This window comes from Sorex fumeus, unplaced genomic scaffold (assembly GCF_029834395.1).
Source record: "Sorex fumeus unplaced genomic scaffold, SorFum_2.1 ptg000265l, whole genome shotgun sequence".
In the NCBI taxonomy this organism is placed as follows: domain Eukaryota; kingdom Metazoa; phylum Chordata; class Mammalia; order Eulipotyphla; family Soricidae; genus Sorex; species Sorex fumeus.
Genome location: NW_026606322.1, coordinates 24,729,884 through 24,756,356, shown reverse-complemented (window position 1 = coordinate 24,756,356; position 26,473 = coordinate 24,729,884). Strand labels below are relative to the sequence as shown.

General features: G+C 37.3%; 1 protein-coding gene across 16 annotated transcripts in view; it reads right to left on the bottom strand.

The window, feature by feature from the left end:
* ABI3BP (ABI family member 3 binding protein) overlaps nucleotides 1-26,473 on the bottom strand; it is a 257,618-nt gene that overhangs the window by 19,552 nt on the left and 211,593 nt on the right. For all 16 annotated transcript variants that reach the window (XM_056109092.1, XM_056109100.1, XM_056109096.1 and 13 more), the window contains 7 exons: nucleotides 24,115-24,192; nucleotides 21,188-21,250; nucleotides 16,467-16,535; nucleotides 5,192-5,269; nucleotides 4,212-4,316; nucleotides 1,324-1,446; nucleotides 572-640 (listed from right to left, as the gene is read on the bottom strand). In XM_056109092.1, the coding sequence (XP_055965067.1) occupies nucleotides 572-640; nucleotides 1,324-1,446; nucleotides 4,212-4,316; nucleotides 5,192-5,269; nucleotides 16,467-16,535; nucleotides 21,188-21,250; nucleotides 24,115-24,192 (585 nt within the window). The remainder of the gene's footprint in view (nucleotides 1-571; nucleotides 641-1,323; nucleotides 1,447-4,211; nucleotides 4,317-5,191; nucleotides 5,270-16,466; nucleotides 16,536-21,187; nucleotides 21,251-24,114; nucleotides 24,193-26,473) is intronic.

Sequence of the window (26,473 nt, the reverse complement as noted above, 5' to 3'; positions counted from 1 at the left end):
TGGAATCAGTTTAGCCAAAAAAGATTGAGACCTGGAAGACTTAAAAATGACACAAATCAAATTTCTAGAGATTAAAAACTAAAATTTATAAGGTATAAAACATTTGTCTGAGATATTAAGATAGTATCTGTAATATACTAACAGAACAAGAGATTCATAAATTTGAAGACAGTAACAAAAGCGACTCAAATAAAAATGAAGTAAGAAAAGTATTAAAAATAATGAAGAGTATTCTGAACTTTGGAACAATCTAAAGCTGTGTACTGCTTGTGCAATTTTAGTATTTGAGTGAACAGAGGACAGAGTTGTTGGTCCTTTATTCTGATCTCATGAAGATGAGAAATAGTCCAAAACTCAATCAATAAGAGCCCAGCAGTACCTGCTGCTAATAGCAGACCTTCTCAGCCATTTTCTTCAATGGATTATCTCCAGTTGAATTTTATACACATAGAAAACAAATCTTTAATATCATGTGCTGCTAAGATATTTGTGGTTGCTTGTTACATAGCAGTAACTGACAGATATCCATATTGTCTTGTCAAAATTGAGATATGGAGCCAATCGTACATACCTGTGAATATGGGTTTCCCAAGAGGATCAGTTTCTCTTGTTGGGCTTGAGCTAAACTTTGTGATGTTACCTGAGAATGAGATATAATAAGCAATTTTAGTAAAGAATAAAAATTATCCACAATGTAATGATAAAGTAGTAGTCTGTAAATACAAACACTTTCCCCTCAATTCCCTACAATTTTGATTTCTTCTATCACTGTGGACATTATCTACAATAAAAGATCTTTAATTGTGTTCCCATATTGGTTTTATGTAACTAAAAATTAAATATTACAACCAAGTGGTCAATATTTATTAATAAAGATATTCCCTTGGCCCTGAAAGAGCCTCCAATATGGCAGCATTGGTAAGAATGAGTAAGGAGAGGCTGCTAAAATCTCAGGGCTGGGACGAATGGAGACCTTACTGGCACCTGCTCGAGCAATTCGATGAACAAGGGGACAACAGTGATACAGTAATGTAATTTTTTACTCTATGTAGTAAAAATTAGTAATGGCTAATTTAAAAAAAGTAATGACATATTTTAGTAGTTACTAAATTGGGTAATCTATATCTCATTCAAAACAAATTTGGATATTTTCTTTTATGTCTGAAAAGGGAAGGAGCATGTTATTTGAAACATTAAAATTGAAAAATTTAGATAATACTTAGTATTAAAATTGAGCAAAATTAACAATTTGAAGCTGAGAGCCCTCCTATTTAAAAATTTTTTGGGACTTTGAAAATAAACAGGAGGAACTGACATACTAACCAGGATCCCCAGAGGCAGTAGCTGTAGGTTCCTTTTTATCTTTTTCTGTTCTCTCCAATGGGGCTCCAGTGGGTCTGAATGTTGCTTTAAAGGGTGGGGAAGTAACTTGTGCTGATGAAATCCCTGTAAAAGAGAGCCAAAGTAGTTAGGCTTTATAGGACATTGCCAAGTTCCCCATTTAGTTAGTCAATAAATACTTATGAAGCACTTACTGTGTAACTTGGAACTATATGCCTGGTTTATAAAGAAAATATAACTCAATGTCCTTGATCAAGATAGATGATACATGGATCAAATAAATTGAAGCTTTATAGAAACACACACACACACACACACACACACAAACAGTGTAATGTCACAGAGAGGACAGGGAAAAGGAATTGGAATATCTATGGCGAAAAAAGAAGGGTATTGTTGGTGGAAAACAGAAATTTCCTCAGGAGAATGCAAAAATACAGGAGAGAATTAATAGTCACAGCTTGCAAGAAGAACCAATCAGGGAAGCACAAAACTACTTAGTTTATTTAATTTGGAGCTAAGAGGGCTCTTGGCTGGGTCCCTGAGAGTTGATTGGCAGGGCAGTGGAGCATAACAGAACATGAGTAGCCTTGCATACTGTGAATTTGACAATATTTGTAGACAAGATTAAATAGGATGATGAATGGCTAGGCAGCAAGACAAAGAGATGGAAGGCGTTGCAAAAGCACTGGAAGAGGTTGAGCTATGGCAGAGTCAGTGAGACGCGATGGGAAGGGTTAGAGATGAGTGATATCAAATGCATGGAATGACCTGACAGGAAAGTACAGCGATGCAAGGAGAAGGACAGTTCTAAGGTAATGTCTGTGGCACCATTTACCATGAATTGCTATACTCAACACTGTCTCTTCCTTTCTAAAAATGCTCAAGGGTCTACAAAACTGGAATTATCCCAGGGTCCAGGTAATTCTAGGTACTAGTGCAGAGTGGAGGTCAGCTGCAAAGACTCAGAATTCCCTTGCTCCTGCTTACTCCTCAAGGCAGACATTTCCTTTAAGAGGACTAGTGAGAGAAGGCGTGCATAGGCCAGAGTGTACATCTCAGAAGTGTATCGTATTCATGGTTCATTTTCAGGTGAGGAAGTTGACTGTATGTGTGTGTGTGTGTCTATGTGTGTCTGTGTGTGTGTGATGTATTTTCATTGATGGGAGAAAACAAGTATTTTAGAGGAGAAAAACCAGAGTTCTTATTGGGGACACCCAGGAATCACTGCTGGAGATCAAGTCACAGCTGCCCAGGTTACAATTAAACTTAGTCTTCTCACCAGGCCATCTTCCTGAATCTTGACTCAGGAAGGAAGTGGAAGCCTCAGTGAGAGTCTGATATCTCGGTAATCTGATGAGGAAAATAATCTAGATCATAGATCATAAGATCTTTCCCACCACCATGCCCTGTTGTAGTTCTGCAGAAAAGTGATTTACATTCTTTTCTGCATAACACCCCCCTCCCCAATTATCTTTTACAGCCGTCTCAAACATTCTTATTTTGATTCAGAAAACTTCTAGAAAGTAGAGATGTGGGGAGAGGGAAAGATGGGGATCATATGATGATTTGCCGAGGTTCATTGAAGAGTCCATAAGAAAAATAGAGTGTAGCTTTATTATAAATTGGTCAGTTTCACTCATTGTTGATTTTATTCATTTATTTATTTGCTTGGGCATAGTGGGTAGGGCATTTGCCTTGCATGTGGCTGACCCGGATTCGATTCCTCCACTCCTCTTGGAGAGCCCAGCAAGCTACTGAGAGTATCCGACCTGCATGGCAGAGCCTAGCAAGCTCCCCATGTAGTATTCGATATACCAAAAGCAGTAACAAGTCTCACAATGGAGACGTTACTGGTGCCCGCTTGAGCAAATTGATGAACAACAGGAGGACAGTGTTACAGTGCTTATTTGCTTAGTGATTACTTCCTATATATGCAAAACACTGGATATGTTTCCAGAAATTCCAAGAAAATGTACAAGAATTTTGTTACCATAGAACTCATAGTCTAATTTGGAAAAACAAGAAGGTGAACAAATAGGTATAAAACATTTTCCTCTTTGATCTTAGAGAGGAATGTACTAAGGATAAACAGAAACAATGTTTAGACTATTCTGGTGAAATAAAGAAGGCTGCAAGAGTAATATAAAGGAATAGTATCTCAGTAGCTGTGAGGGGCCATTCTACAGGAAGGATGTAACACATGCTTAGATATAAAGAAGAAAGAGGCAAATTGATTCTAAGAAGAAATTTCTTCCTGTTGCACAGGCTAGATATGAATATTGCTACAATACTTTCCTTGAAACAATAATTATGGACCTAATATAAAGTACGGTGAGAAGAAAGCCTTCAAAAAATGCATAAAATTCCATTTAGGGAGAGAGAAGATAAGTAGATACCAGATAACAAATTTTTTCATTACTCCTGGAGAGCTGATAATACCACATCTCGTTATAGATACTGTACTTTGTAAAACAAAGCTCTTCCTCCAACACACACACACACACACACACACACACACACACACACACATCCTCCCACATCTTCTTTCTGAACTCCTAGTTCACAGCAAAGAAGTGAACTGACCCAGGTGAGCTGGAATGTTCCCTTTCTACTTACTCAGTCAGGATTAGAATAGTCCTCAGAGCTCTAATTTACACTGTCCAGTCTTGCCACTGTGGAAAAGGCATGTGTCACACCCAGACATGCACCTACACACACACACACACACACACACACACACACACACACACACACAGAATCACTTTCCCTAAGGGCTTGTTTGCTAGCTGAATTAGCTCACCAATGACTTGTGATTGGTGATGAAAACTGAAATTATGGAAGAAAATAAAGGAATATAACTCACATACCTGCACTTCCTGGCTTTCCATTGACATTATTTGGTGGCAAAGGTTTTCTTTGTGGGGGCAAAGGTCTAGGTGGCATGGGTGGGCGACGGGTACCTGGACTGGTGGCTGAGAAGGTAGATTACAGAAAATGCTGTCATAAGGATATACTATACAAAACTCACACATTCAGAACTTTTTGTTTGAAAAGCAGCTGTTGTATGACACTTTTTAGAAAAGTGAAACATTATTATGGTAAATATATTTGGCATTCATATAATTGATGTTGGTTATGTCAATTTAGATGAATAATAACAAGTGATAAAAATCACACTAGCATTATGGGAAATAAATATTTTTATAGATGAAGATATACATATAATCTGCCTATTGATAACTGCATAGATTATTAACATCTTTAGTTTCCCACACAAGGTTAACAGTAACATTTCTGAGATTCATTGTCTCCAATTGCCCTTAATATTGTGACTCATTTTTTTTTGGAGAGTACCAGGATCAAACCTAGGTTCTCATGAATGCAAGGCCTGTGCTCAGCTATTGAGCTACATCTCCAGCAAGACTGCAATTTCTTATATCAATTTAACTTTTAAATTTATCCTCTATTGTGTACTCCACCTCAGACACCAACTCTATATTTAAACACTCTGAGAAGTTCTCAAACAAATATACCATAAAGACCCTGACAGCAGGAGCAGCAAGATGAGTCCATGCAAGGTGTCTCACTAGGGAGGGTATAGCATGATACACAAGCAGCTGGCAGAGAGTGGTGAGAGGTCCTTAATAATTTTTAATTTGAGCACAGAGCTTTTTGAATTCACACACAGGTCAGAGTTTTGAAGTGTTTTCATAGTAACGTCCAGATGCTCTTTGTAAGGCTCTAATACTTTGGGGTCTTGCTGTTTTTGCTGTAACACGTGATACTGCAGCTACTACTTAAGTTGCAGAGCAGAGCCAAGTAAGGGAGACAGCATCTTACTTCTTACCTGTTTTTTTTGTGGAGTGGGGACTGTCCACAGACTCATTTCTTCCTGTATCCCATGGCTTTGGTGGTTGTTTCACTCCTATGAGCAAATGAAAGAGAATCAATACATAACAATCATATACTAAATGTTCTTCTTTCTGGAAACATGGGAATGGGCAGTAGTTCTTGCAGAGTGGAGAAATTCTCTTTGTATTCAAACATTACTCTCCGACCTGTATATAAAAAAATTCCAAATTCCTACATTCAGAATTATCATTTTGAAAAGATCCAGTTTTCCAGTCCATAAACTTTATATATTTCTACATTCATTTAAAACTTCTTTTCCTTCAATTCTTTTCTTTCTTCTTTTTTAAAAAAGATTTTGGGGTCACCCAGCCTTGCTCAGGGATTCCTTCTGGCTCTGCGCTCAGAGATCACTCTTTGTGGTCCTTAGGAAACCAGATGTGGAGCCAGTAGTAATAGAACCAGGACAAATGCCTTAACATCTTCACTATCTCTCACTCAAGACTTAATTTCTTTAACTAATGCTTTGTAGTTTTCAGTATACTGATCCTACACATATTTGTTAGAGATATATTTAAGTATTGTATTATTTGGATTTTATTGTAGTTGTTAAAATATTTACGGTCACGGTCCTCCCATTGTTCATCGATTTGCTCAAGTGGGCACCAGTAACGTCTCCATCATGAGACTTGTAGTTACTGTGTTTGGCATATTTAATACGTCACGGGGAGCTTGCCAGGCTCTGCCATGCGGGCGAGATACTCTCGGTAGCTTGCCGGGCTCTCCGAGAGGGGCGGAGGAATCGAACTCGGGTTGGCCATGTTGGCCACTTGTAAGGCAAACGCCCTACCTGCTGTGCTATCGCTCCAGCCCTTTAAATATTTAAATTATTAAAATTAAAAGTCCCTACATTTATCTGTTGTGATGGGTTCAATTCTTCCGCCCCTCTCAGAGAGCCTGGAAAGCTACAGAGAGTATCTTGCCTACATGGCAAAGCCTGGCAAGCTACCTGTGACGTATTCAATATGCCAAACACAGTAACACCAAGTCTCACGATGGAGACGTTACTGGGCCCGCTTGAGCAAATCGATGAACAATGGGAGAACAATACAGTGCTACAGATATTTTATCTAAGAATTAGATTTTGGCTGGCAATTGTAGTTTTGCTTAAACTTTTAGAGCTATCTACCCTGCATTGCCTTCTTGATTGTTTTTGCCTCATCAGAATTCTATCTCTTGTGATTGGTCATATATGCCAATACATATAGGTATATTTTGTAGTTTTAAAGGAAATTGTTTGAGAGGCTGTAGCACATGCTTTGCTTTTGAGGGGCCTGGCTTCAATCACCACATATTCCTGAAGCACCAGCAGGAGTAGTCAATGAGCCTTGCTGAATGTGACTCCCACCAAAAATAAGGTAAAGGGACAGTGAGAGGAAGAGTAAAAGAAGAAAAGGGGGGTGGGGAGGAGAGCAGAAGGGAAACTGGGAATATTGGTGGTGGGAAATGTACCCTGGTAAAGGAACAGATTATGGAACATTGTATGACTGAAACCCAATAATGAACAACTTGTAACCATGTATCTCACGGTGACTCAATAAAAATAAACAAATAAATATGGGGTAGGGGAAGTTACTCATTCCATGATTACTTTGTGAGTGGCATAGAAGAATGAAACATGCTTCCATTTGTGTCTCTGTGATAACTTGGCTTACTGAGATTAGATTTACCACTATTTTTGAGGGTAACCATTATAGTATATATTTTAGAAGGCAAGAATGCTCTGTGCCTTTAGCAGGGCATTTTTCACAGATGTTTTCAAAACTTTCTGCTTAAATTTTTTGAGCCAATATTGTACAGTTATTTTATATATCTGTATATAAAGTATATGTCTTATATGCACATTATTGGATTTTAATCCTTATAATACTTCTGCATGGGAGGGTTCACCAAGATATGATAGATAAGGGAAACCCAAGGCAAGGGGAGATGAGCAAGTTGCCCAAGATACATGATTAGGAACGGTTAAAATACATGGTTACAAGTTGTTCATTATTGGGTTTCAGTCATACAATGTTCCATAATCTGTTCCTTTGCTAACATACACCTGACTTCAAAGCCTGTATCCTAAGCATGCATTGACAATGCACAGAATACATTCTTATCATTATTATATGATACCCTCTGTTATTCCTCACAATGACTAAGTTACTAAGAGCCCTGGAGCTCCTACACTCCATCCTTTGGTGGTCTGAGGCACCATTACTATGTAAGGGTGAAAATGCAAATATGTTTCATCAAATCATGTCACTGGTGTGAGGTACTCAGATCCACCATCCCACAACTAGTTAGAGGTCTAGGAGAGAATCTAAATTTCTTTCTTTTTTTTTTTTTTGCTTTTTGGGTCACACCCGGCGATGCACAGGGGTTACTCCTGGCTCTGCACTCAGGAGTTACTCCTGGCGGTGCTCAGGGGACCATATGGGATGCTGGGAATAGAACCTGGGTTGACCGCGTGCAAGGCAAACGCCCTACCCGCTGTGCTATCTCTCCAGCCCTGAGAATCTAAATTTCTGAGAGGCAACTCTATGAGTTAGACCACACTATAAATCTATGAGTTAGATTTTTGGTTTCTTTTCTAAGGGAGAAATCAGGAGAAATGAGGCATTTTTCAGTCACTTTCTATGTAGACATAAAAAGAAGCATCATTCTGTTATAATCCTGAAATCTAAATAACCAAATAATGTCAGATGCTAAACAGGACTTTCTTCCACCTTTTAAAAATAGATGTAATACTGTGGTCTATGAAAATACTTCACAGTCCTACACAAGGCAGACAGAGGTTCAGGGAAACAGCATAGAACTGGGAATAAGAAACTTAACTCCAGTTATGGCCTTATGGCCTTGTTTCTACCTTGCTGTGGTTTGCATATCCCTTAGGCAATAATATTAGGACCAGAACTATGACAGCAGTGAAATCCATTGATCTGAATCAGTGGAGAGCAAATAAAGGTCACAGGAAGTAGAGGCAATGGAAAGGCAAAGGAGGAAGTCAGGAAGAGAGAGATTGCAGAGAACGAATTCTTAGGAATTGGAACCTAATCAGTAATTCTGGCCCAGACTCTGACCTAAATTCCTTTTCTCACAAAGGGGATTTACCAATGTATTTTCCAAAGGGTAGAATAGGTTCTGGAAGCATCAAGACTTGAATTTCAGCATAACCCCCTTGGGCCCTGAATTGTCATATGGGAGTTCTCCAAATAGGTCTGGATTTACATAGTTTGCTTCTTAGCAATTCCTTGTCAGAAATGAAGTCATGATTTCATAATTTTTAACCATAGTAACAAAAACCTTTACAAACAAACATAGTAAACTGAAGATCAGTTTTCAAATGCATTGAAGGTACTATTCCACTGTGGCCTGAAAGGAATGGTGTCACCCATGGATGATGCCATGGATGATACCATTCATGGATGATACCATTCCTGGATGGCACCAAGTTTTGTACCTTAGTAACTACAACAGAGCCCTTACTGAAAAGGCAGGTGTGATCAGCCAATAGACAGAAATGTAGTTCAGGAAAGATGTAAGCATAGCCCAGGAAATCATTTCTCATCTCTAAGTCTAGTTTCTAGTTGTCAAGCATAGTAAAGTATGAGCGGGCAGTAAAGTATGGATTTCTCATTAGGATGCAAAGGAAAGAGTCTGAGTATCTAATATATATTCCAAACCTCTTGTGTTAAGATGGACTTTAAATCATACTTTGCCTGACATAGAATACCTTCAACAAATGTTGGTTCTATGGAAGAAAAGCTACACAACTCAGTAACTTTTCTCCATAGGAAGACAGTTGGAAAGATTTTCTAACCCAGGGCTTGGCAAGTTTATTTGTTGAAAGTCAGACTAACAAATTATTTTGGATGCAAGAACTCTAGTTTGTCCTTGAATTGCAAAAGCAATCTATATTTCAACAAAACTTTATTTGTATAAATAGTAATGAGTCATGTTCAGCTTATGGATCTATTGTGCAAATCCTTGCTTTTGTACATGCTTGCTGCAGTTACGGAGTCATGCCTTAAGTTGGTTATAATCTGCAGAAACACATCTGCTAAGCTGAAAATCTGAAACATATTTCTGAAACTGAAAAAGCAGAGAATTGGAGGGCAGAGGAAACTATTAAACGCCAGTCTCTGAAAGCTACTTTCTAACTCTAAGGCAGAAGGGTACTTATGCATATAGGTATAAAATGCACTCAAGCGTGGTGGAATGTTTATAATGAAGTAATAAAATGAGAAATTTGGTTTTAAATATTTAAAATTCCTGATATTTGTAGAACAATTGTTAGATTTATATAGAGGTTTATCTAATTAAAGTTCTATAGTTCTGAGACCTCAGAATCTTTCTTTTTTAGCCTTTCAAAGGCACAAACTTAAGTGGCCTAAGACATTGGAGAACATGTTCTAAAAATTACAGCCAGTTCCTTTATCAACTGCTTTTTTTGAGTATTAAATATCTGGATTGAAATCTACAGTAAGAAAACTTTAGGGATGAGAGATGGATAATAAACATTCTGTGCAAGAAGTTGAAAATGGATAATGAATCAGTTGACAAATAATTTCTCATTAAGAATTAAAAAAGGCTAAAATAAACAGAAACTTCCTAAAGAAGAAATGCTAATGGCCAAAAGGAACACATAAAAATGCAGGAAGATGTAAGTCAAAACAATGAGATATCAACTCACAGCACAGAGTCTGAAACAGATCAAAAAAGAACAAGAACAACCAGTGTTGGCATGGGTTGAGGGAGAAAGGGACTCTGATTCATTGTTGTTGGGAATGCCAACTGGTACATTGTGTGACTGAAACCCAACTACGAACAACTTTGTAACTATGTATCTCATAGTGCTTCAATAAAAAAAGACAACAACCCCCCCCCCCACAAAAAATATACAAAAGCTAGATGTTCATGTTGATAAGAGAGGGTCTAGGCCAGAAAAAAGATATTAACACCTATATCTTCATGAACAAATCAGCTAAAACCCATGTATAATCCAAGTAGGGGTTTTCTACAACCTGAAAATAAAATATTTATACAGGTTTAGAAGCACACTTGAGAATGCTTGGGGATTACTTGGGGACCATGTGATGCTGGGGATCAAATCCTGGCCTCTTGCATGCAAAGCATATATCTGACCCCAAGAAAATAATATATTTTAAAACGTTCTTTTCTTATCAACTTCTGCAAATATTATTTCCCAGGAATATAGTCTGAGACTATTAAATATTTTTTCATAATGTCTATATGTCATGTATTTTGTGATTTCCAATTTTTATTCTGTATAATTCCTTTCTTGCCTTACTGAATTGACTAAATATTTTTAAGACTATATTTAATAGAGACAGTAAAAGTAGGAATTCTTGATTGTGTACTCCGTCTTAGAAATTCATATTTTCACTATTAAATACGTTACCTACAGTTTTCAAAGACAGCCTTTATTAGAATAAAAAATTTCTTTAATACTTAGTTTTGAAAGAGGTTTAATCATGGATGGATTTTGATTTTTTTACTAATAGCTGTTTTTTATTTATTATGATGAATGGTAGGGCGTTTGCCTTGTGCGCGGTCGGCCTGGCTGAGCTGGAATCTATTCCTCCTCCCCTCTCGGACAGCCTGGCAAGCTACTGAGAGTATCTCGCCCGCAGAGCAAAGCCTGGCAAGCTACCCATGGCATATTTGATATGCCAAACACAATAACAACAAAGTCTCACAATGGAGGCATTACTGGGCCCGCTCGAACAAAACAATGAACAATGAGAGGACAGTGCTACAGTACAGTGCTACAGTGATGATAAAATGGTTTTTTCCTTTGCTACTCTAATGTGAATTACACTAATTTGTTTGAATGTTGAGTCAGCCTTGCATTTAGTACAACAAAGTTGAGTATTTGCGTCAAAGACAGTACTGTTAACAAAACCTGGTAAATATCATTTGCCATTTCGTTTATTGATATGGGAGACCTGGAGTTGTTACCTCCCACATCTCTTATCAAGACTGTCTTCTACCAAGCTGCGGGATTTGATGTGGGGGAAATGAAAAGGTGAGCTAGAAATAACATAAGGGAGTGTTAGAGGGACTTGCACACTTCAGTGTTTTGAGGTACAGTGAATGTGTACACCAAAGCAATACATGTTAACAACACTGTAAATATGCTATCTAAAATAATCATAAAAATTGGAGGATCTTGTACTACCAATATAGTAGCTCAACTCTTAGCAAAAAACTGTCAAAAATAAGAAGACAGTATGTTCCCCTCAATTTAAACTATGTTACAAAGTAACAGTAATTGAAACAAAAATAGCCACATAGACTAATGGACTAGAGAGCCCCAAAGCAAATACACACATATACAGAGATGATCTAATCTATGACAAAGGAGCCTAGTTCATTCAAGGAGAAGGCTCAAATGATGGTGAAAGTGTAGAGAAAAAGGAAGCCTGGCACATTGTTTGTGGACAGGTAAATTAGTGATGCCTGTATAGAAACGAGCATGGATAGTCATTAAAAAATATAGATGGCAATTCCATATGATCCAGCAATAGATACTTCTCCTGGCATCTATCTGAAGGAAATGAAACATTTGGGTTTTTTCCTAATGAAACAGTGAGATACATAGTCACAAAGCTGTTTATGATTTAGGTCTCAGTCATACAGTTCCAACACCCATCCCCTCACAAGTGTATATTTCCTACCACTAGTGTCCCCAGTTCCCCTCCCCTCCCCCACCTGTCTCTATGGTAGGCATCCTGCTCCCTTTTGCAGATTATGGTTTGAATACAGATACTGAAAGGTTATCATGTATATCCCTTACTTTCAATGCTTAGTTATTGTCAGAGTGTCCAAATTTCTTGTCCACATTTATAACTATTTTAACTATTATTGTCTACTGTTCTGTTCCCTATTCTAAATACCCTTAGCACTCACTTGTGGCAAGCTTCCAACCCTTGGCCAGTCCTCCTGGACCCTGTTTTTCTTGGCCTTGGATCTTAGTCTCATATTATTATTATTATTATTTTTTGCTTTTTGGGTCACACCCAGCGATGCTCAGGGGTTACTCCTGGCTCATGCACTCAGGAATTGCTCCTGGCAGTGCTCAGGGGACCATATGGGGTGCTGGGAATCGAACTTGTGTCGGTCATGTTGGTTGCGTGCAAAGCAAACGCCCTACCCACTGTGCTATTGTTCCAGCCCTCATACTATTTTTTTACACCCCCAAAATTGGTGTAATCATTCTTTATCTGACTCTCTCCTTTTAACTCATTTCACTTGGCATGATACTCTCCATGTCCATCCATTATTAAGAAAATGTCATGACTTCATTTCTATCAACTGTGTAGTATTCTATCGTGTAGATGTCCCATTGTTTCTTTTTCCATCTGTTTCTTGTTCCCTCTTTCTTTATCATCTGTTCCCGAGCACTTGGGTTGAAACACTATTTTGAAAGGGCATTTTCATTCCTATGTTCATAGCATCATTACCCACAAAAAATGAAACTATGGAAGAAATCTAAGAGCCCATGCAACAACTGATTTAGAGAAGTTGTGGTATATATAGTCAAAGGAGTACTACTCTGTCATTTACAGAGAAGAAGCCATATCCCTGGGAAAATGAATAGGATTTGATGTGCTAATGATAAGTAACATAGGACAATAAAAGACAATTACAGAATGTTTTCAATCATACGTAGAATATAAATAACCAAAAAATGGGGAAAGTCACCAAAACTAACTCCTAGAGTTGGTAAAAACTGAAGTGTTTATTGAAGGAAAAGGGTTGGGTGTGTGGGAGCACTGTGTAAGGGGGATTGCCATCACTGACACACTAGTGATGGGTGCCTCAACACAATGGAAGTGTTAAGCTATATATCCAACTATAAAATTGTGAATGAATGAAAATCAATTAAGAACAAACTGCAGAAAAAAAACCTGCCAGGGAAAACACCCCTGAAGGAGCTGATGATAGGATGCGGCTGCCTGCTGACCGTAAACAGGCAGTGAGTTCTGATCTGAAAGAGTGGGATTCCAATAAACCGAGATCATTACATAGAACAGGAGCAACACAGGTGGGCTGGTCCTTGAGACAGAGCAAGTAAATGGCAAACTGAGTTCAACTTTATCCACCTGTGCCCACCAGCAACCAAGGAATTAAATAGAAGAATTCAAATGTTAGATGAGTTAGTATTGCAAGCTGACTTCATCTATCCAGAGAGTAACAGATGTCAGTTTTGTTGTAAATGGGTCTGGGAAAAGAATCATTTACTGACAAACTAATATAAAACAATCTGGGATTTCGCGTGAAAGACATTTTTCTAGTCAGAATAAATGCCTGATTATACTTAAGGATCATGGCTTAAATTTGACATAATTGTTATTCTTTTGTTTTGCTGACACAAATCATTCTTCTAATTTTACTTAGGTAAACTCAAAATGACTTATTTTGAATATTAGGAATGTTTGAATGTCTAGGAAGTGACACTGTTTAACTCTAGATTGGTTATGCCAATATGAGAAAAAAATTGCTATTTCATCCAACAATTTGGATGAATGAAAGAAGTAATTGAAATAGATACTGAAATAGATACTGATGCTTTCTTGCTTTGCAAAAGTCAGGAATTTATAACATTTGCTTCATTAGTGTGACTTAAATAAGTTCCTAGAATTTTAGACACTGCAATAACCTATTACAAAACACAGTCTAAAAATATAAGTAATCTTTGGATACTAGTCACACTTCTTTCTTGCTAGGGAATTATCATGAGCTAATTAAATATAATTAAACATGTACTAGACTCTAATGTTCATGTTTTACATCAGCAAGCATAAGATTTTGAGAGTGATACCATCCCTTGTTAATGCACTTAATAAAAACAATTTATCTACTTGGTGAGTTGGGTATTTAAGCTTCTATTAGATTGTTGTCTAGATATTTGCATGAGTCTTACTCCTGTAGATCTGAGTGAACTGGGCAATGCCATTTAACTAAGCATAATGAATTGGAAACATGAAAAGAACCAGAAGGAGGGAGATCAACTGCTAATTTCTCTTCTTATTTAAATAACTTATTGTCAGATTCTTAACAGATGCAGATATTTACAAATATCAAGCAATTCTTGGGAAAAAGAAAATGGGACGAATCAACCTCCCTAACTTCAAACTCTACTACAAGGCAGTAATAATTAAAACAGCATGGTACTGGAACAAAGGCAGAGCTGTAGACCAATGGAACAGGGTTGAATATACTGATGTTCCCCCCCCCCGCCCCCCAGCATACGAGCATCTAATCTTCGATAAGGGGGCAAGAAAAGTGAAGTGGAGCAGGGAAAGCCTCTTTAACAAATTATGCTGGCAAAACTGGATGGCTATATGCAAAAAAATGGGCTCAGATCTCTGCCTAACACCGTGTACAAAAGTAAGATCTAAGTGGATTAAAGACCTCAACATCAGACCAGAATCTATAAGATACATTAAGGAAAATGTTGGCAAAACCCTTCATGACATAGAAGCTAATAGTGTCTTCAAAGATGTCACACCGCTGGCCAAGCAAGTGAAAACAGAGATAGATAAATGGGACTATCTTAAACTAAGAAGCTTCTGCACCTCAAAAGAAACAGTGACCAAAATACAAAGACAGTTAACTGAATGGGAAAGGATATTCGCCAACTACACATCTGATAAGGGGTTAACTTCAAGGATATACAAAATACTGGTTCAACTCCACAAAAAGAAAACATTCAACCCCATCAAAAAATGGGGAGATGAAATGAATAGAAACTTTGACAAAGAAGAAATCCGAATGGCTAAAAGACACATGAGAAAATGTTCCACATCATTAATCATCAGGGAGATGCAGATCAAAACCACAATGAGGTATCACCTCACGCCACAGAGACTGGCCCATATCCACAAGAACAAAAGCAACCTGTGCTGGTGCGGATGTGGTGAGAAAGGAACACTCCTTCACTGTTGGTGGGAATGCTGACTGGTTCAGCCCTTCTGGAAAACAGTATGGATGATTCTCAAAAAACTAGAAATTGAGCTCCCATTTGACCCAGCAATACCAATCTTGGGAATATATCCCAGAGAGGCAAAAAAGTATAGCTGAAGTGACATCTGCAATTGTCTGTTTATTGCAGCACTCTTTACAATAGCCAGAATCTGGAAAAAACCTGAGTGCCCGAGAACAGATGACTGGTTGAAGAAACTCTGGCACATTTACACAATGGAGTACTATGTAGCTGTTAGAAAAGACGAAGTCATGAAGTTTACATACAAGTGGTACTACATGGAAAGTATCATGTTAAGCGAAATGACTCAGAAAGAAAGGGATAGACATAGAAAGATTGCATTCATCTGGGGAACATAAAGTAACAAAATAGGAAACTAACACCCAAGTATGGCAGAGATTAGTACCAGGAATTTTACTCAGTGACCCGGAGGACAACCACACATGTTAGGGGAAGGGGGAGCTCAGAAAGAGCAGGGAACACCAAATAAAGGGTGTTGGGAGGATCCGCCCACGATGGGAGAGCATGCTGAGGGTAGACTGTTGACCAAGCATGATTGCCACTCACTGCCTCTTTTGCAGACCATGGCACTCAAAAGGAGAGAGAGGGAAATGCCCTGCCACAGAGGCAGGGTGGGATAGGGGCTGGTGGGGTAGGGTATGCTGGGATCCGTGGTGGTGGGAAATGCGCACTGGTGGAGGGATGGGTGTTTGATCATTGTATAATCGAAACCCAAGCACAAAAATGTGTAAGTCTACAACTGTACCTCATGGTGCCTCACTATTAAAAAATAAATAAATATTAAAAAAAAGGTACTTGTGAAATTGTAAACTGGAAAACCAAGCAATTATGGTCATAAATCACCAAGGCTATGTACGGGAAGTGTTTTGTAAAATGAGAGTGAACAACTACATTTATATTTTTACTCAACAATTCATGTTTATCAGGATCTTTTAATGAATTAAGACTATATATCTCAATTTAATAAACTCAGTTTAGAAAAGTAAACAAACAAACAAAACAACTTAAAACTTTCAGAGATATTTGTGGATCTATTTCATATTAAGTTATAAAATTTCAGCTCCAATTTTACTCAAAAGTTTCAAAATAGGGAAAAGAAAAAAAGAAATTGATGTGGAAGTGCAACACAATTATGAAATGGATAAAAGCATTTGTAGTTTTGACAGAATGAAAAGGAACTTGTGATCATTACCTGAGTCTTTTCCGTTCCTCTTGGGTATCCCACTGGGTCTGGGCCTACTTGGTCTTGTCCTATTCAGACCTACAGAAAAGTGGGAAAAATAGTTCAGGCATTGTCTTTTTAAAAGTCTGAAGGCAAACAAACAGCATACTTTCCAGAAAGTATGGAATTTACTTAAATGGGAAGTAAATAGTTTGTACCAAACAGAGGATCCCAAATGCAAGAAAACACTGTTCTGATATACAAATAATTAGACTTGAACTTGGGAATAGGATCTGACTTTCCTTCAAGGTGGTGGTCATGGGGTTTGAAGGAAAAACTGGCCAGAGAATTTATATTTTTGAAGCAACATTATTTCATTTATTAGCATTAGACATCTTCTGAGTTGGAACTAAAGATTAGAACTAGATATGCTTTATGAAAAACCCAATATGTGAAGTGTATTTGTTAAGGTCTTAATTCATAACTCATAAATTGGCAGTCTTTGCAGGTGTCTCTAGATTCACATACTCCTTTGGGATCTTGGCAGAAATTCACTGACGCAAAAATATGAGGAAATCATTGTACTATCTTTTGAGCGCTGCCAAAAGTTAATTAATTAACAAGATGTTAAACAGTTTCCTATCTTACTTTCTGTCTACAAGGTATTTTAAGAAAAAAAACACTAAGTATATTGTGGTTAAGAAAATTAATTTTGGGCTTTGAGTCTGATTGTTTAAAATTTCTTTTCTAGGTGTTTTGTTTTCTAGGTGTTTTGTTCCCATGCTAATTTCTATGCCCAATTATCTTTATGAGTTGTGAGATTACTACAATAAAATGGGCTATTCATAAACCAAAGAACATAAAATTTTTTTGTCCTTTTTACCATGTTCATGTTAATTTATAATGTCAATTGTATTACTCTTAATTTTAAGATTTTAAAAATCACAGCAAATAAATAAGTATAAAACTCCAGTCTTCGTCCCGGCTGTGCTTTAGCATAAGATCAATTTACATGGACCAAATTGACCTCTGAAAGTTAACTTTTTCCTAGGCAGATTCTGTGAAGAAGATTCTAGAACCTTTGAAGAATTAGTTAATTTAAACTACAATGTAAAATTAGCAATCAATTTCTGCTTATATAAAATATTTTCTTATTTCTTAGTCATCTGAAGCAATCAAGTCTAAATTTTTTTCCAGTATCTGAGTACTTTATTATATTGAAAGATGCTGCTTTTCTTATTTATTATGGTTAGGAAGTTTCACTAGTGTTAAAATGAGTATTGTAAAGTACTTATATATAAATCTACACTCTGCCATACAAAGTGCTCACAATGTTCTCAGTCCTGCTTCTCTCCTACTCTTCTCCCTGTTCTCTCTTCTCCCTTACTCCTTTAACCCTTTCGTTTTTTAAAAATTCTAATGCTAAGGGTCTGTCATTGTTCAATATTCTCTGTTGTTATATTTTGACCCTATATTGTTCCACAGATGATTGAGATCAGCTGGTATTTTCCATTCTGTCTCTCACTTCATTTAACATGATATTGCCAGTTCCATCTATGTTGAGGGAAAATGTAATATTTCAGTTTTTCTTACAACTTCATGTTTCACACACACACACACAAGTTCTTATTAATCTGCAGTTTGACATTTGGGTTGTTTCCATATTCTGGCTTTTGTACTAAGAGTTACAATGAGCATGGGTGTATGTATCCTTTCGAATTATTTTTTGTGTGTTCTGGGGCATCATGCTGACAAGTGGGATCACTGGGTTATTGGGAGTTCCATTCTGATGTTTTTGAGAAATCTCCACAGTACTTTCCATAGAGGTTGAACCAGATGACATTCTTACCAAAAAGAATGATAGTTCTTTTCACACCACATCACTGCCATTACTGGTTAATTCCAATATTTATATTTCATTCTCACTGGTGTGAAGTGATATTTCATTATTGTTTTGACTTATATTTTCTTAATAATCAGTGATAATAAGCACTTTTTCATATGCCTAATAGTACCTATATGTCTTCTTTGAGGAAATGTCTGTTCATTTCTTTGAATATTTGGATATTGGGTGGAGTTACTGGATTTTCTGCTATTGAACTTTGTAAGTGCTCTATACATCTTGGATATTAGCCCTTGTATGTATTGTGGGCAAATATTTTAACTCATTCAATAGAGTGTTCTTTAAATTTTATCTCCATCTTCTTTTCTATGCAGAAATTTTTAATTTGATGGAGATAAATATCATATAATTAATCAATTAAAGCAGAGAAGGCTTTTGGTAACATTCAACATTATTCAAGATCTTAAAAAAATAACCTCCAAAAACTAGGAATAGAAGTCACATACCTCAAGGTGGTAATAGTCTTCTACAACAAACCACAGCTAATATCTTACTCAATGGTAAAAAACTGAAATTATTCCTTCTCAGATGGGGAAGAAGGTAAGGCAAGGATGTCCTCTTTAATTTTTTAAATTTGCGTGTGTTTTTTTTTGGGGGGGGGCCACACTTTGTGGTGCTCAGAGCCCATTCATTGCTTTGTGTTCAGTGATCATCCCTGGTGAGCTTGAGAGACCATATGGGGTGCCTGAGATAAAATCCAGGTCTGCTGTGTGCAAACGCTCTACCTGTTGTACTCTCCCCAGCTCACCACTTAAAAGGATTAAGGATGTCAATATAAAAATTTTGGAAATTTATTTTTGTCACAGCAATCAGACAAGAAATCAAAGGAATTCAATTTGGAAAAGAAGTTAAACTATCGCTATTTGCATATCACATGAAAATATGTAAAGAAAATCCTAAAGACCCCTACCCAAAACTCCTAGAAACAACGAACCAATATAATCAAGTGCAGCAGGCTATAAAATCAACACACAAATATCTGTGGGATCTGGGGCTGGAGCATTATCACAGTGGGTAGGGCATTTGCCTTGCATGTATCTGACACGGGTTCAGTTCTCAGCATCCCATATGGTCTCCTGAGTGCCGCCAGGAATAATTCCTGAGTGCAGAGCCAGGAGTAACCCCAGTGCATCACTGGGTGTGATCCAAAAAGCAAAAAAAAAAAAAAAATAAATAAATAAAAATAAATCTGTGGGATTTGTCTGAAAATAATGAGCTAGAAGAGAAAGAAATAAAAAAAGACAACCCCCTTGGGGCTGGAGCAATAGCACAGTGGGTCGGGTGTTTGTCTTTCATGTGGCCAACCCGGGTTCGATTTCCAGCATCCCACATAGTCCCCTTAGCTCCTCCAGGGGAAATTCCTGAGTGCAGAGCCAGGAGTAACCCCTGTGCATTGCCAGGTGTGACCCAAAAAGCCAAAAAAAAAAAAGAAAAAAGAAAAAAAATAATCCCTTTCAAAAGAGTATCTAGAATCATCAAATATCCATGAATCAACTTAAAAAAGAAGGTGAAAGACTTGCACAGGGAAAACTATAAGGCACTATTGAAATAAATAGACAAGGATACCAGGAAATGGAAAAATATTACATTGTCAAAATGACTATCCTATCCAAAGCATCATGCAGATTTAATTCAATCCCCATTAAAGTTTTAAAGACATTCTTCAAAGACTTGAAAGCTCTCCTAAAATTTATATGAAACCAGGACTGGAGAAAGAGTACAATGGATAGAGTGTTTCCCTTGCATGTGGCCAATCCGGGTTCTATATTCGGCATCCCATCTGGTCCCTCAAGCACTGCCCGGAGTAATTTCTGAGTGCAGAGGCAGGAGTTACCCTTGAGCATCACCAGGTCTGACCCAAAAAGCCAAAAAAAATATATGGAATCATAAAAGATCCAGTATAGCCAAAGCAATTCTAAGAAAAAAGAAAGGTTGGGAGGCATTGAGTTTCCTGACTTTGAATTGTATTCTAAAGCTAGAGTAATTGAAACTATGTGGTATTAGAATGAACATAGGGCTATTGACCAATGAAGCAGAATTGGGAATCCTGAGGAAAATTCTCAGATTTATGGACGGTTAATCTATGACAAAAGAAATAATTACTATTTGCTCTCTAATGTTATTTATTATTGACTAAAGACCTTGAGATTTAACCAGAATACATAAAATACATGAAAGAAAACATAGGTAGAATCATTCAGGAAATAGACATCAGTGGTCTTCGGTGATATGACTCCAGGGGAAAAACCAACAAAACCAAAAATAAACAAGACTATTATTTGTTGTTGTTGTTTTTGAGTTATATCTGTCAATACTCAGGGTTGCTCCTGGCTCTGTTCTCAGGAATTACTTCTGACAGGGCTCAGAGGAGCATACGGGATGCAGGAGATTGAGCCAGGGTACACTGCATGCAAGATAAGAATCTGTCCACTGCATTCTCTCTCTGGCCCCTAAGCAAAACTATCTTTTCTTAAGAAATAAATAACATTAGAGAGCAAATAGTAATATATAACAACTATTTTATGACATCTTTATAAAGACATAAAAAGGGTGTATGCACGTGTATGATATGCATATAAACACTATTTTACGGATAAAGTTGCTTAATGGTCTTTTAATTTTGTCATTCATGCAGACCTCGATCAAATCTTTTCACCTTCCTGAATTCGTCATTATCTCTCCTTTTATCCACAAGGATCATAATTTCTGCAAGTCCTTACTTTAAATTTATATACACACACTTAGTAATTAGGTGCATTTGGCTAAATACATATATATTTATAAATGTTTGGCATATATCTTCCCACATGTGCTCATTATTAAATCATCATGAAGAGAAACAGTTTACCAGGTCTGATAAATGGTTTGTCAGGCCGGGGTCTCACAGGAGTAGTATACAATCTGTGTGGTGCTGAAACAGAAGAAACACTTCATATTTAATAACCAAAATTCCAAAGTCCACTGAATGGAGATTTAGCACCTTAGGGACTCTGCATGAATGTGAAAAGAATGTCCTGAAACTTTCAAATATACATTAACATCATTGGTACTACAAGAAAACCAAACAAATGAAAATAATGACTGGAAATTAAATAGTGTGAAATAAATAGTGTGAAATAAATCATTTGTAAAGTATTTTAAAGACTAGTTAACATTTAACTATACATGATTTTAAGATCATTTGTTTTACTAGATAATTTCTTAGTATGGCAAACAATTAAGCAATGGAACCATCCAATCATTTCTGGGCCCAATTATGCATCCCTCTTTGTGTGCTCATCTGCCTACATTCATGCGTCCATCCTACCATCCACATCTCTCTTTTAGGGAGTTATGACAACCATTACTTTTCCAAAAAAAGTAAACCTTTAAGGGAAAAGAAAAATAAATTTAGTTTGGTAAACAGAAAAACAGCCGGCACACATGGCCTTTATCAAATTGCCTTAGCAGGGAGTATAGATCAGAGGTAAAACATGTAACCAAAAATTGTTATAGTTTATGAAATCTGAAATGAGAATTCACTCAGTGATGCAATGTTTTAGGAAGGAGAGAAAATAATCTCTGGTTTCCTATCTATGAAAAGAGATGAATTCACACAAGTTAAGATGCCAGCGATCTTTGTACTTTCTGTTCCTGTTATTCAGAGTCTGGCACAGTAGAAATATTAAAGAAGATTTTCTGAATAAATTATACAATAAATAACCTGAAGTTAGGGGTGTGTTTTAGTGATAGTGCCTTGCATGCCTGAGGCACCAGGCTTAATCTTAATTGCCCCACAACACTAAATGGTGTCACAATCAGTGTACAAAACCCTGGAACCACCACAACAAATGGCCTCCTATACAGGCAAATACATGAGAAAATCTCCTGAAATATTCTTTGCTTCCTAAGGTTGGAAAGAGTTTATTCATAGTGGAATTCATCCATCCTTTCCCTCCCTCCTCTGTTCCTTTTGACATACCTCTTCTACCAACTTTCTTATTCATGTTTCAGTTAAGATTGGAAAAAAAATTTCTTGCAAACTATGCAAGTATCACTTGTTGTCCCGTTGTTCATTGGTTTGCTCGAGAGGGCACCAGTAACATCTCCATTCATCCCTGTCACCTTATTCGTCCTTCCCAACTTTGCCATATAGTAAGTAGCTTATATCATTTCAATGATTTTGTTTACATCTAGAGTGGTTATTTATATCACCACAAATCAGCAGTTCCTTGCCTACCAAGTTAAAAAAATTACATCTGTAAAATATACTACAATGTAGTGCATTTATAAGCCTCCAGTGTAAAATGTGATGAACAGGAATTTGCCATATATCAGGCCCAAAACAGAAGACACATACTGAAATTCACTATAAGCTTAACTTGGATGTTTTAAGGTACAATTACTAGAGTAAACTAATATTTAAAAATTTTAATTCTTGCATACCTTAATATGCATGAGGTTAATATTTTTCAGTATTATTTGTGAATTGGAGTCTTTATCAATAATTTCAGCACTTTATGTTAAATGACTTTTTTTTTGTTTTTTGTTTTTGGGGTCATACCCAGCGATGCACAGAGGCTACTCCTGGCTCTGCACTCAGGAATTACTCCTGGTGGTGCTTGGGGGACCATATAGGATGCTGGGAATAGAACTCAGGTTGGCTGCATGCAAGGCAATGGCCCTATCCACTGTGTTATCACTCCAGCCCCCAAGTTAATGTTTTTAATGCAGAATTGCTCTTGCTTAAATAGAAGGATAATGATTCTCACTAGCCTCACTGCACATCTTAACAGCAGATCACTTTTATCGGTATTCTTTTCTCTTATTCCAATTCTTTTTTCCATCATAATCTACCCCGGGCTGGAGCTACAGCACAGTGGTAGGGCGTTTGCCTTGCACACAGCCAACATGGCCGACCCAAGTTCGATTCCTCTGCCCCTCTTGGAGAGCCCGGCAAGTTGCCGAGAGTATCTCGCCCGCACGGCAGAGCCTGGCAGCTCCCCTTGAGGTATTTGATATGCCAAACACAGTAACAACAAAGTCTCCAATGGAGACGTTACTGGGCCCGCTCGAGCAAATCGATGAACAACAGGAGGACCATGACTGTGAATCTACCCCTGAATTGCCATGGGAAATTATAAATGTATTTATCTTCAACTCCTTTTAAAAAGTTTGATTTTGATTTCTCATATATAGAGGTAGAAATGGGCAATGTAAAAATTATTTTAAAAAATCGGAAACACACATAATCTCAGTAAGATAGAAAAATATAGTGAAAAGGTATCTGAGATATTTAGAGTAGTTTGTAAGAATAAATCTCAAAAAAAAAAAAGAAAAGAAAACACCACAGAAACTACTAACATTTGAATATTTAAATACGCACTTCTTTTGGCAATTAACTTCCATCGACAGGTCACAGTATCAATATCAAGGAGAAAGATGGAGCAGAAAGAGAGGAAAGAAAGGAAGGAGAGCTGAGGAGGAGTAAGAAGTAATGATTCTTTTTCATCAGATGGTAAAACTGAATCCAAATAAGGACAAGGAGCAAAAACATGGTAGCTTCCAGTTACTGGCATCAAGCGGCCAGTGATACTTCCCAAAGCCAAGCTTTTACTAAAAAACTTGTTTTTCTACATTCATCAGATATTTGTATCATGCTAATGATGTCCTGTACCTATAAAGTAAAAAAATCAAGTAACTCACTGATGATAAATTATGCTCTGAAAAGATTCTTTTTTTCCTGATTAAAAGCAAACAAAATGTTGTTATCTAGAGGTAGGGAAGTAGTATTACCCTGCGTTGTCTTGGCGAATTCAGTTGTTCGTGGAACCTTAGTTGTGAATCGTTCTTGGACAGATTGGTCTGTTACTTCTGGAGAAAAATATAGTAATATAGTATGCTTTAAATAATTATAATTAGCTACAGGTGCAATGCACTCTTTACTGCCCCCATGCAATGATAGAAAGAGAAACCAGCAATTATAAATATGCCTAAAATTATAATAACTCAGAGTTAATGGCATGTTTTAGTAACTTATTTCTTGTATTTTCTTCCTTTTGACACACTTGTTCTAATGATTATTGGAAGAAGTTCCTAAAGTTTAGCTCCTGATCCTTCTTTCACTACCCTGGGTGTGGCTATGCTTGGAGGTGCCTGTACCCGACCTACCTGCTGTATTTTCACTCCAGCACCCTTCATGCCTCCTTCTCATTTCATACATGCCAGTAGTTATTTAAGTCAGTTGAAAAAGAAACAGATTGTGTAAAAAGGTGTGATTAAAAAAGCCATCCATGTTCTCATGAAAAGCATAAATTTAGTTTTCTATTAATTTAAAAAATAATTGATAGAAAAATAAAGGGGAGAGAGGTAACTAGCATATCCGGAGTGGGTCTTGAACTTTTGACTTTCTCATCATGGTGATATTCACTATATGTGCCCAGGCCTACTAGATGAATATATTGATTATTAGGGCATAGGTGCTCATTTAGTTTAAAAACATCTTACTTCTCAAGGGACTTAATTTTAAAGTATGATTAGTAATTTTTTTTCCAGCAGACATATTCAAAGAATGGATTTTCTTGAAAGGCATGAAGGGAAGAAAATGAGGTCACTGATTTCTATGCATCCTTATGGAGGGCAGTGCACAGTTGAGGAGCCTATCACTATCAGCAGGAACTCTTGCTATATGGCTAGTTTTCAATTAAGAATCAGGCAAATGGGTTCCTCACACATTGAATGTGGTATTGCTGAAATCCTCTGAAGCATGATTAGTTCCTTTCAATTCACCTTCTTGACCCATACACCCCATTTCTCCAGGTAATCACATTCTTGTCATCTTAGTTTGGGTCACCATTTTTTGTCCTGTGCCTCTTTTCAGCAGTCTTTAAGTCAAGAGGACCATTTTTATTAATTTATTGTTTATTAGATCACCATGAGATTCAGTCACAAACTTTCATGATTATGTTTCAGTCATACAATGATCCATCCCTTCACCAGTGCACATTTTCCACCACCATGGTTCCCTGTGTCCCTCCTGCCACCCCTATCCGATCCTTTTCCCTGCCTCTTCTCTTTCTCTAATTTGGGCATTGTGATTTGGAATACAGATACTAAGAGGCCATCATGTTTGGTCCTTAGTATACTTTCAGCACAAATCTCCCATCCCAGGTGATCTCTACAACCATTATTTACTTAGTGGTCCCTTCTCCATCCCAACTGCCTTTTCTCCCAGCTTGTGAGTCAGGCTTCTAAGCTGTGGAGTGATCTTCCTGGCTCTTATCTCTTCTGTCCTTAGGTGTTAGTCTCATAGTGTTCTACTTTATATTCCACAAATGAGTGCAGTCATGCTATGTATATCCCTCTCGTTCTGGCTCATTTCAGTTAGCATGATACTCTCATGTCCATCCACTTATATGCAAATTTCCTGATTTCATCTCTTCCAAGAGCTGTGTAGTATTCCATTGTGTAGATGTATCAAAGTTTCTTTAACCACTCATCTGTTCTCAGGGTTCTCAGGCAACATTTCCCCCCCAGATTCTGGCTATTGTCAACAGTGCTGCAATAAACATGCTAGTGCAGATGTAATTTCTACTGTTTTTTTTTCATCTCTGGGATATATTCCTGGGAGTGGTTCTTCTGGGTCATATAGGAGCTCAATTTTTAGTTTTTGGAGGAATGTCCATATTGTTTTCCAAAAAGGCTGGACCAGTCAGCATTTCCAACAACTATAAATGAGAGTTCCTTTCTCTCCACATCCACACCAGCACTGGTTGTTCTTGTTCTTATTCATGTGTGCCAGTTTCTGTGGTATAAGATGATACCTCATTGTTGTTTTGATTTGCATCTCCCTGATGGTTTGTGATGTAAAGCATTTTTTCATGTGCTTTTTGGCCATTTGAATTTCTTTTTTTGAGGAAGTTTCTGTTCATTTCTTCTTCCCATTTTTTGATGGGCTTGGAGGTTTTTTTCTTGTAAAGTTCTACCAGTGTCTTGTATATCCTGGATGTTAAGCTCCTATCTTATGGGTATTGGGTAAATATTTTTTCCCCATTCCACGGGCTCTTTCTGTATTTTAGTCGCTGTTTCTTTTGAGGTACAGAAGCATCTTGGTTTAATATAGTCCCATTTGTTTATATTTGTTTCCCCTGCTTGG